Source organism: Dermacentor variabilis, chromosome 8, assembly GCF_050947875.1.
Source record: "Dermacentor variabilis isolate Ectoservices chromosome 8, ASM5094787v1, whole genome shotgun sequence".
Classification (NCBI taxonomy): domain Eukaryota; kingdom Metazoa; phylum Arthropoda; class Arachnida; order Ixodida; family Ixodidae; genus Dermacentor; species Dermacentor variabilis.
In genome coordinates this window covers 91668390-91680503 of record NC_134575.1, presented here as the reverse complement: position 1 = coordinate 91680503, position 12114 = coordinate 91668390, and the positions used below count along the sequence as shown (strand labels likewise).

The window sequence follows — 12114 nt, the reverse complement described above, 5'->3', positions numbered from 1 at the left end:
GACGGAAAGCATCTCGAGAGCACAGGCAGGTAAAGAAGGCGCAGTCACCAGAAGGCGCAGGAAGTAACCAGTAAATGGGAAATATACCGGGAGAAAAAGTCTAGGGTTCAAATACTGGTGCAAGCAAAATTAAAAGTTGAAAATGAACGTTGTCTGTCAGAAATACGTGAGAAAAAGAAGGCCGCACCTAGAATATTTTGGAACCACATAAAATGATTAGGCTTGAATTCAACAACAATACAACAACATATCCTAGACGAAGATGGAAACAAACTGGAAGGGGATGTGGCAATAAATTACATCCGAAATATAAGAGCCGAACGTTTCCAGGACAATGAGGAGGTTGTATTTGTAGAAAAAAAGAGTATGAAAGAGTGCCAGGTGGAAAAGGAGCTGGTGCTAACAAATTTCAACTGGAAGAAAGCCGAAGCGGAAATTCCTAAGCGCATAGCCACACGGCTAGACGAGGTTCCCGTTAGGCTGATTCATGAACTAGGATCAAAAAGTAAGGAAGCTCTGGTGAAAGCAGTGGAAAATACTTTAAAAGATAGACTAATACCAGACAGTTGGCGACAAAGTAGAATGAATTTAATTTCCGTTGACCATTACATTGGTAACATACAGGCTAGCAGTGCAGGCAACCAAATTAGAGCTCCAAGCATGGACAGAGAATAATGGCATTTTGGGAGAACTTCAGGATGGCTTCAGAATAGGTAGGCCTTTAGATGATAACTTATTTGTTCTTATTGAGTATAATGAAATATGAAAAGTAGAAAGCAGAGCGTTATATGTGGCTTTTATAGACATTACAGGAGCCTATGACAACGTAGACTGCAACATTTTGTGAGATATTCTTGAAGGGAAACGCTTAGGCGATGATTGTGTAAAGATTTTGAGAGAGATTTACCTAGAAAATACCGTTTGCGTTAAATGGGAAAGGATGAGGAGCGAGGAGAAAGTTCATATCAACAAGGGACTGAGGCAAGGGTGCCCTTTATCCCCACTGCTGTTTAAGATGTACATGGTGAGGATGAAGAGGGCGCTAGAACGAAGTAACATCGGTTTTAATCTCTCACACAAACAGGCGGATACAGTAGTACACTCTAAGAACAGTTTACACCCTTTGGCTTGCCCCTTCTGCCACACAAAAATAATAGTCATCTGCCTTGATGAGTTTCCTTTCTTTATCGCTGCGAGCCCAGAACTTTCCAGTAACGAACGGCACGCGCGTTATCAGCATAGAACAGTTTACACCCTTTGGAGTGCCCCTTCTGATAACGCGCGTGCCGTTCGTCACTGGAAAGTTCTGGGCTCGCAGCGATAAAGAAAGGAAACGCATCAAGGCAGATGACGACTATTTTTGTGTGGCAGAAGGGGCAAGCCAAGGGTGTAAACTGTTCTTAGAGTGTAGAGCAGCAGCTTCCAGGTCTATGTTATGTGGACGATATTATGCTGCTAGCTAACAAGCAAAGTGATTTGCAACGTCTGGCTAATATCTGTGAACAGAAAGGCAACAATTCAGGTTTGAAGCTTAGTGTTAGAAAATCAGGTGCTATGGTATTCAATGAAAACAATGAACAGACAGTGGCGATACAGGGCCAGGAAATACCTCGGGTAACAGAATATAAATACCTTGATATATGGATAAACGAAGGCAATAAATATATGGAAACACAGGGAGAAACAATAACAGTGAAGGCGATGAGAAATGCAGCCATAATGAAGCACAGAGCGCTATGGGGATACCATATGTACGATATGCTCCGAGGTATGTGGAAAGGTGTAATGGTTCCAGGACTTACTTTTGGAAATGCTGTTGTTTGCTTTAAATCAGGCGTACAATCAGGACTCGATGTGAACCAAAGGTCAGTGGGTCACCTCGGATTCGGCGCTCACGGAAAGACTACCAATGAAGCTGTGCAGGGTGATATGGGCTGGACTAGTTTTGAAGTGAGAGAAGCTCGCAGTAACATTGACTATGACGAACGACTGAGGAATACGGAAGAAAGTAAATGGGCTGGGAGAGTGTTGAGGTATCTGTACAGGAAAAACATTGATTCACAGTGGAGGAAGAGAACTAGGAAGCTTACCAGCAAGTATGCGGCCTGTAGGGTGGGCAACACAGCAACAAAGAAGGTCAAGCGGAAAGTCAGAGAGGCTGAAATAATCTCATTGGGTGCGGCAATGAAAAAGAAACCTGCCATGAGTAACTACTTAGGAGGAAAAAACGAAATCAGGAAAGAAACAATTTATGATAACTCAAAGGGAAGCTCATGACTTTTCGAAGCGAGATCGGGATGCCTTAGCACACGCACCTATAAAGCGAGATATAAGAAAGAAGAAGAAGCATGTGCTTGCTGCGGTAAAGCTACGGAAAATATGGAACATGTTTTATTAGAATGTGAAGACGTGTACCCAGCGGTCGATTTGGGCCCCACTGGCCTCGTTGAAGCCCGTGGGCTCAGCGAGAGTAGTGAACAAGTAAACATGTGAGCAATAGGGATTAGTAAGAGGCGATTGGATGATTGGTGGAATAAAAGTAGGGAAACGACAAAAAACGGAGACGCACAAAAGCACAGTTCGCAATTAAGGATTGCAAAATTCGGTTGTGGGAGTTCATATAGTTTTTTTCTTTTTTTATTGTTTAAACTAGGTAGGACATTGGGCAGCATGATAGCAAGAGCTTGGTGGCGCAACCCACCGCCCCGTTCCAAAGGGGCGCTCATAATTTAGATCCATTCATCAATCCGCCGAAAAACTGCCATGTTTTGAACGTATGGGCTTCTATGGAAGCTTCGCTATCAGGTGTATTTACCTTGTTGACGTAACCGTCAACGTCATCTTCAGCGCCGTTTGAAAAGTAGAATGCAAAGCACTCCCCGCTTATGGGAGGTCACTTTTTTGGCTTTCAAAGCGAATTGCAATGCCTACATTGAGCAAATTTTCCTATCGAATTGACTGACAAGAAGCGAGGAGCACGCTCAATTGGATAGGGTTTCAGCGGGGCCTAGACAGCACAGTGAAAGTAGATAACCGGATGAAGAGGGTGGTGCCGGTTTCTCCAATTGGTCCGCTCCCCCTTACTTAGCTTGCGGTGAATGGTCGAACATGTCGCGGCGGGCAACGGAACGTTAAAAATGCGGCCTGAACGGATTCTCAGCAAAGAAAAGTTGGGAAAGTGGTGTATACGTGCTGAAAGGGCTCGAAACGCTATACTGTTACGGGAAAATGTTTATAATACGAAAATAAATCTACGCTCCTCGGCAGTTCCGAGCAGCTAGTGCCAGAGCAAGCGATGGGCAGTGATCTTCTATTCCTTTCGGAACGGGGCCATCTCCTGCTGTCGAGAAAAATAACGCAGTTTTGGTGGCCATAACAATGTGTCTTTACCGCGTGCGCATCACTTTGACGCGACGAGTTTTCGCGGTTTTGGAATGTCGCGTGACTGACAGGTGAAGTGGGCGCAGCCCGGAAACGTTTGATCAATGGCAGAGTATTGTGGCGTAAAGGGCGTCGACTCGGAAACAATTATTTTTCTTTCCTTCGCATGCATAATATGCGTGCACACGTGACATCAGGTCGGGTGTTTTCGCGGTTTTCGTGACGTCGCGTGAGAGATCGACAGGCGAAGTGCGGGTGAACCGAAAATTTTTTTCACGAATCATGGAGGGCTGATTGCAGAAGTTGTGGGGATGCGTGACTCTCACGCGTCCCCTGATATCTTGTTTTCCCGCATACCTCCCGTGTCCTGCAGTGCGGCTTCGTCGCGGGGCCTGGCGCCCGCGGTGGTCGGAGTGGTACAAGCGCAGTGCGAGAGATGGCGCGAGTGTTGCGCTGCTGTGGGGTTACTTGGATGCGGGGAAGACAAGGCGCTCCCTCTTTGGTTCGAGATCGTCAAGCGGCGCGGACGTCCCACGCGCGCGCCGATCCATGCTTCTGCGAGACCGCCTCGCGTGGCCTGCCTTCGAACGCGCCACCGTTCGCGTGACCGTACGCGCGAACGACCAGGCGTTGGGATCCAGCATGGAGCGAACATATTCGCTCGCTATCCGGTCGCGGTGAGTCGGACTTCCTAGATTTGTCGCGCGCCCATTGGCATGCTTTGTGGATAGCAACTCGGCTAGCAGGCATTGATCTATGAAAGGTGCAATAAATGCCCTTGTGATTGTTTTCACCACTGCGTTGTCATTCCTTTGTTCCAAGATCACCGCTGTGAGAACCCCACAAAGTGGAATAGAAAAATTTGGAATAGATTTAAGTCATAGCGCTCAAGGTTGCAGGTTGGAAGTCTTGTCACTTATAAAGAGATAATAGACGCCACATTGCCAGTTTTACATATCCTTCATTTACTTTTATACGTTCAATATTATACATGTAATGTAACAATTCGTTTATATGTAGCTGTGTTTTTCTACTGGTTAAAGTACTAACATGACAGTGAGCTCAAGTTTATTTTTTACTTAAACAATAAAGCCATGGAATATGCGTAAAAATTATCATCATCATCATCATCAGCCGATTGCATGCCCACTGCAAGACGAAGGCTTCTCCCTGCGATTTCCAATTACCCCAGTCCTACACCAACCGATACACACTAGGGCCCGCGAATTTCCTAATTTCATTACCCCGCCTAGTCTCCTGCCGTCCTCGAATGCGCTTCCCTTCTCTTGGCACGCATTCCGTAAAACTAATGGTTCACCAATTGTCTAACCCACGCATTACATGGCCTGCCCAACTCCATGTTTATCTCTTAATGTCAATAAGAATGTTGGCTATCCTCGTTTTCTCTGTGATTCATAACACTCTGTTCCTGTCTCTGAACGTTGCGCCTAACGTTCTTCGTTCGATCGCTCTTTGCGCGGCCCTTAACTTGTTCTCAAGCTTCTTTATCAGTTTCCAAGTTTCTGCCCCACATGCTAGTACCGGTATAATGCACTGATATTACACCTTTCTTTTCAATGATAATGGTAAGCTTTCAGTCAGGATATGACAATGTCTGCCGTATGCGCTCCAACCCATTTTTATTCTTCTGTACATTGCCTTCTCATAACCAGGATCCCCTGTGAGTAATTCACCTAGGTAAGCGTACTCCTTCACAGACTTTAGAGGCTTACTGGCGATTCCGAACTCTAGCTCCCTTGTCAGGCTATTGAGGATCATATTTGTTTTCTGAATATTGATCTGAACCCCACTCATAGTCTTTCTCTGTTAAGTTCCCCAATAATTTGTTGTAACTCGCCCCCAGTGTTGCTGAACAGGAAAATGTCATCTGCGAAGCAAAGACTGCTGAGATTTTCACCGCTGATCCTCACTCCTAAGCATTCTCAGTTTAACTGCTTGAATACTTCTTCCAAGCAGTCAGTGAATAGGATTATAGAGATTGTGTCTCCTTGCCTGACCATAGGAATCTTTCTACTTTTCTTGTGGAGAATTAAGGTAGCTGTGGAGTCTCTAGATATTTTCCAAGATATTTACGTGAGCCTCCTGCCCTCCTCGATTACGTAATGCCGGTATGATTGCTGGTATCTTTACTGAATCAAATGCCTTTTCGTAATTTACAAAAGTCACATAGAGAGGCTGATAGTACTCTGCAGATTTCTCGATTACCTGATTGATGACATGGATGTGATCCATTTTAGAGTACCGCTTCCTGAAGCCAGCCTCCTCTCTTCGTTAACTGAAGTCCACTATTGTCATCATTATATTGGAAATTGGTGAATATTTTATACAACACTTTAAGTAAGCTTTTGGGCGTATAGTATTTCAATTCTTTAACGTCTCCCTCATTGTGGTTTGCTATAATGTCAGCATTCTTCCAGTCTTCTGGAACCCTTGAAGTCGCGAGACATTTCGTATAAAAAGCCGCAAGCTTTTTAAGCATGACATCTCCTCCAACTTTGATTAAATCGACTGTTATTACGTCTTCTTCTCCTGGCGCTTTTCCCCGTTTCATGTCTTGCAAGGCCCTTCTAACTTTGTCGCTAGTTATATAACCAGCCTCTGTTACTTGGAATTGAGGCATTGTGGCTGCTCTGGGTGCTGTACACGTCAGTATAGGATTCTTCCACTGCCTTTACTATATCTTTGAAATTGCTGATGATATTACCTTGCTTAAATTTCAGTGCATACATCTGGGCTCCTCTTATGCCGAGTTTCTTCTCCCTGATTTCATATTGCGTTCATTTTTCATAACTTCCTCAGTCTTTTTCACGTTATAATCTCGAATATCCCTTACTCTCTCTTTGCTGACCAGTTTTGAAAGTTCTGCGAATTCCATCTGATCTCTTTAGTTGGACACCTTATTCTTTGTCGTTCCTTTATTAGGCCCTTCGTGACTTCGGAGAGCTTACTTGCTGGTTGCCTTGGTGCCCTACCTCCCACTTCAATTGCTTCTACTGAAGCTAACCTATTTAGGGGTTTCATTAATTGCCTCTATGTCATCTTCATCTCTCTGTACTAAGGCTGCATGTATTTTTTCAAGTACCAGCCTGAATTGGTCTGCTTTGACCATCACTTCGTCTAGATTGGCCTGTTTCTTCTAGACCAATTTTATTCTTCTTCTTTTCGTATTGAGGTGAATCCTAGATCTCACTAATCTATGATCACTGCAATTTGCCCTATCTAACACTTCTACATCCTGCCCTATGCTGGGATGGGCAGAAAGTATGAAATCTATTTCACTTTTTGTTTCACCATTAGGGTTTTTCCAGGTTCACTTTCTGTTGCTACGCTTCCTGAAGAAGGTGTTCATTATTCGTAGCTTATTCCTTTCTGCGAATTCTACCAACATCTCTCCTCTAGTGTAACAAGAACAGATGCCGCAGTTCCAATTGCTTGTTCAGCAGCCTGCGTTTTCCCCACTTTTTCATTGATGTCACCCATGACTGCGGAACCCAAAACAAACACCAACCACTTGCGACTCCCTTGATGTGGCATGATGAATACATTTTTGGTTGTGTGATTGAAGCAACGAGCGGTCAAGTTTAACAAGAGAAGACCATTACCCGTATTTAAAGTTGTCTTGGAACTAAACAGTAAAAAGATATATTGAGCGGATCTACTGTAACTCATTCTAGGGGACCAAGAGTATGTCATACGCGTTGTACATATACTTCTACGCAGTTAAAACCCCAATGAAATTCAAACTGTCCCACATGACAGCATCAACGACGGCAGAGCTTGCTGCCCTGCGTGCTGCTATCAAATGTCTCCTGCAAGAGATACATCAGAAATTGGTCATTTTTTGCGACTCTAAGGCAACACTTCAGAGTCTGCATTTGCCCTATATCATAGCAGTCATGAGCAGCTAACATATGAAATAAGAGACTACTATCAAGCTATTGCTAAAAGACATGAAATGATATTCCAGTGGCCACCTGGACCTACCGGCATTGCTGGTAATGACCTCGCCGACGAAGCCGCCCGGTCTGCCCACCTGGAAGCCCGACTAGTTCCAATCCCCTTCTAGAACCATTCTGCAAGAAAGCTTCATGTCGTGACTAAAGCTACACGCAAATACTGGTCTTCCAACCTCCTGAAGTGTCATCTTCATAGTCCGGATCCATCCTTAAAGCTACAGCTGCCATCAAAAGTTACCCGCTCTGAGGCGACAGTAATGTGCTACCTCTGGCTGGGGGTGGCATTTACGAAGGCCTACTTGTTCCGCATAGGAATGGAGGGTGATGGATCTGGAGGACAATCCGAATTGCTATTCCCCAGATATTGGACCTTGCCGTTGGGTGCGGAAGTTGGCCGAGGTTGAGGAGGACTTTGAGATGAAAACTGGAGGTTTATTTACATTATTTACAGTGAGAGTACAAATAAATTAATAGTCATAAAGTCATTATGGGCCGGCAGCAACTCGGACGCTGCGGCCCGTGGCAAGAAGCTCGAAAGAGATGAATGAAGGAATGCTGTCTTGCTGCTCCCGGTCTGTGGCCTTTAACCCCTTCGGTGTCTCGAAGTCACGTCCCGTTCGGCCAATCGGTGAGCCCGCTCAGGTGGCGTCATTTTCGGCCAATCGGCGAGCCCGCTCAGGTGGCGTCATTTTCGGCCAATGGCAGGCGCCCGCGCGACTGTAAGTCACACCCCGCGCAGAGGGTCGTTCCATTTTCTCCGCCTGTCCGAGGGAGTATATCTCTGCGGTATTGCCTTCCTGGTCTGCAACTGCCGTCACTAAGGCGGATGGGGGGTTGCTGCCAGGGCTTCACTGTGCATTACAGCCGTCTTGCCTCGCGGCTTGCAAGCGCACAGCGAGGGCAGGGGGTTTGTTCTCGAGCGACCTTTCAGAGCCGCAAAGCAGCTTTGCTCGGGACCCACGTTACCTGGAACAGGGCAAGGCTCCCGCTACACTTTCGGGAAGAGTCAAGCAGTGGGACAACAGCTCCACATGCTGCGCACGAGGTGGGGGAGGCCAACTTGTTTGGACGTGCCGCGCCTCGGCAACGTGGTAGATGTGCTTCTGCGCTCGTTAATCAGGTGTGACCCAATTCGATGTGGTCTGGTGAACTCGAAGTAGGCCCAAGAAAAGGTCCCGTATCTAACAAGGGTACGCCCCATGTACGACTCTTGCAGAACCACAGAAACGTTGAATATATCCTGTGTATATGTCCCCAATACGACGTCGAGCGTGAAGGTCTTCGGACAGCACGGAACCAGTTGGACTCTAGATCATTTTCGGTAATGAAGATCCTTGGACCATGGCCGTACGCGTTGATGGCACACAAATCCATGATAGCGCTACTGAAATACGTCAAGTCAAAAGGTCTTGGCAACCGTGTGTAGACTTGGTCCGAACCTTCAAATGTGCGGGAAGCTGGTCTCTCTATCTCCCCCCCCTCTCTCTTCATCCCAATACCTCTTCCCCCAGTGCGTGGTAGCAAACCGGACGTGCGTTTGGTTAACCTCCCTGCCTTTCTTGTTTTCTATTTCTCTCTCTCTTCTGCGCAGTTAGCTGTGGTTTCAATAATTTACCGTAAATTTATCACGAGGGTCCAAAGCATCTACGATTTGCCTCAAGGAATAAGAGCTAGTGTTTGAACACACTGTAGTAGCTATGAACGCGCTGAAGTAAAAATATATAATACCGCCCGAGTAATTTGCTACTTTCTAAAGAACACTTACCAATTAGTTGCTTTAAGGCATATATTTTGCCAGCTTTTAACCGAAGAAATTCTGCGTTCAAGGTATGATCAGTTAATAAGAATTATGAGGCTATCACGAGTTTAAATATTAGTTTTCAATACCGCTTCATTAGTACGCTAGTGCTCAACTTACTGTCACTGCCAGAATTGATACAGCAGACAGTTAGATCTTGTTACTAATACGTAAAACACTGATGTGCTTCTAAGATCGTCTGCGAAATTTCTAGTAACCACCACTGCTCTTAGCCATTTCCACTAACTTCAACTGCTTTGACAACTTAAAGGCTTCAACTTCACAATTAAGAGAGGAGCGTTCCGAAATCGCATACAAATGTTGATTTGGGTATCACGCACATTACTATTTATTCTGTGATTTTACTACATTCACTTATCGTCTACTATGATAATGCTTGTACTGAAAACAAAACCAGTTATGCGTGCATTCGTAGGAAGCGAGAGACAATGAAGCCAGAGAAAGTATAGGGGAAGTTAATGGTTATGTATAATGGAAATGCACACATAAAAGGGTGAAGGAAAATGAAAATGAAAGAAAAGGCGCTTTGCCAATGGCGGGCATAAAACCGGCGCCTTCATTTCCGGCGCCTTCGGCGAACGATTTCACAAAACATCCGTCACCACTTATCGTGGCTGTTTGACAAAAGACAAATGCAGTATCTATTTTACACTATAGAGGCGCATCTGCAGCCAGCATCTAATCTGCTGGTTTTGTGTTATTCTGCTTCGATGACAAGGTTGCGCCGACTACCCTTCATCGCTTCTTTCATCTTCTTTTTTTTCAGACATGCGCACTCAACTATATTCCTCGTGAAGAAAAGTACGGATTAGCAATCCTTGCGTATTTTTTGGATTTTATTTCAGGGTAAAAAGGATCAAACGGTCAATAAAAAGCAGCGTGTGTTTTGAAGACGCAGATTAACCGTTGCGTTATTTCATTGATCTGTCTTTTTTATTGTTGTTTTGAATCCGCCTTGCATTACCTTTTGACACGATTTTTATTACAGGGCGAAGCAACAGACCTTCTACAGATATGTATTTAATTTATTAATTCATTCACATGTTCATTAATAACGAATTTACGACTCTTTGTGCTCTCAATCACCGCGTATATTAACACATTTTCCCGTTATTCGCTTGGTGAAAATGGTACAAATAATACGTTAATATGCATAATTAATATATTATATGGCGTGTACCAAGCACTGTTACATCCTTCAGTAATTGTAATCCTACTTTCTTTTATTAAATGAAACCTTTATTGGTTAGTTCAATGAATTATGTGAGCGTTGGAGGAAAAGGAAAGAAATCATGCTTATGCTTGCGCAGAAGCCAGTACAGGTCAATCCACAGGACGCAAAAAGTAAGTAACGCGATGCCCAATGTGCACAGAATAGGACTATTTGATTTCTGAGCCGAACTAGGTCGCCGCAGAAGCTGTGGACATTGAGTGCCACAGCAAGAGTGAAAGTAGACACAAATAGGGTGGCAGGTAAATGACATTAAAATCTCCATCAATCGTGGGAAAGAGCATGGACCAGTATGCGAGCAAATATTTAGCGGCGCTGAAACTCGACCAAGGGCCACCACCGGCTAGAGCACCTAAACCTTCAGACGCTATGAAAACTCACGCGGGACAGCACGGCCGACGAACGCGCCCGTTCGAGTACGAAAACCGGAGAAGGAAACCATAAAGCTAGTCGCTTTAAAACGGCAGAAAGCGCAAAGATATTATTCCGTTTTATTAAAGGAATGATGCACTTAAGGGCATGTTTGTTGCTGTGACGATTTTTACGTAGTGTTATTTTTTTTGCGCAATTCAGTACAGAACAGAATCCGCAACCGGCACATCAGCTATATGCTAAATGGCTATAGGTACGTGCTGACGCATTACAGCGTCAGTTATTGAGTCGCATCTGGCGATGACGGAGATCAAAGTGTAAGTATCGCTTCTCAGCTTATCGGCTAAGATCAAAGTACAGCTGGCTATGAAGCTGGCTTGCCCGGCCTTTGCTACCTTTGTATCTTTGTAGAAGCGTGAGTTCCCGCAAGTCCTCAAGCCTGCACCAGGACCAGGACCTGGCCCTGGACCTACCTGGATCTACGTAGACCTAAGCTGCACTGCCTCCGGGATCGGCCCTTCGGGGTCTGGCCCTGAACCCAAGTTGCGCCGTCTCCGGGATCGGCCCACTTGGAGGATCCCTTGCCTCCTGCTGTCCCGAGGCCCACGCCCCCGGGCCGCTGCAGGGCCACCCTTGGTGTCCCTGCCAGGCCACCGATGATCATGACTTCTCCAGAGCGCTCATCGTGGCCTTCTACAAGCTTCCAAGCCTGCCGAGAAGCCAGCAGCTTTTGCTGAACCCCGGCTCCCCCAGGCAACCTGCCCCCCCCCCCGCTCTGCTCAGGAGTTCACAAGTCTCAGAAGCAGTGCGAAACGGCCATTTAGCCTGCCTCCTAACAGTATGGCCTCACAACAAGTGCCTCCCCCACTCAAAGAACATTGCTTTCTTTTCACGGTGCCAGATTCAACCATATCCATAGACGAAATTATCGACAATACCGAAGTAGTAACAGGAACCGACGGTGTAATGTTCCACCAACACCTGGGAGGCTTCAAGTTTCCGGTGTGCGTAAAGACATGAGAAGAAGCGACACAACTCCTCGTCCAAGGAAGTTTCAAGATCTGAGACAACGAAATACCCATCGAAGCGCTAGGAACGCCGTGTGTTCCAGTGAACATCTTCCGCCTGCCTCCGTACATTCCACGTGAAGCGGTCACTGCGGCCTTACAACCAATTGGTAAAGACGCGAGCATGGTAAATCATGTTCGCAACTATGCATTCAAGGCAAGTCATCTTCACAGGTACCCGAATTGTGAAACTTGAGATAACCAATCCGGCTACAAATTTTCTGACCATCCAAGGGCACAGAGCGATGTTGGAATACTACGGCATGC

The 12114-nt window shown here is 45.7% G+C and overlaps 1 protein-coding gene across 1 annotated transcript in view; it reads left to right on the top strand.

Moving 5' to 3' along the window:
- LOC142591176 (uncharacterized) overlaps nt 1–11875 on the top strand; it is a 58314-nt gene extending 46439 nt beyond the window's left edge. Inside the window, exon 6 of the mRNA XM_075703540.1 lies at nt 11192–11875. Within this exon, the coding sequence (XP_075559655.1) occupies nt 11192–11440 (249 nt within the window). The 3' untranslated portion in view covers nt 11441–11875. The remainder of the gene's footprint in view (nt 1–11191) is intronic.
- Nucleotides 11876–12114: the final 239 nt, after the last annotated feature.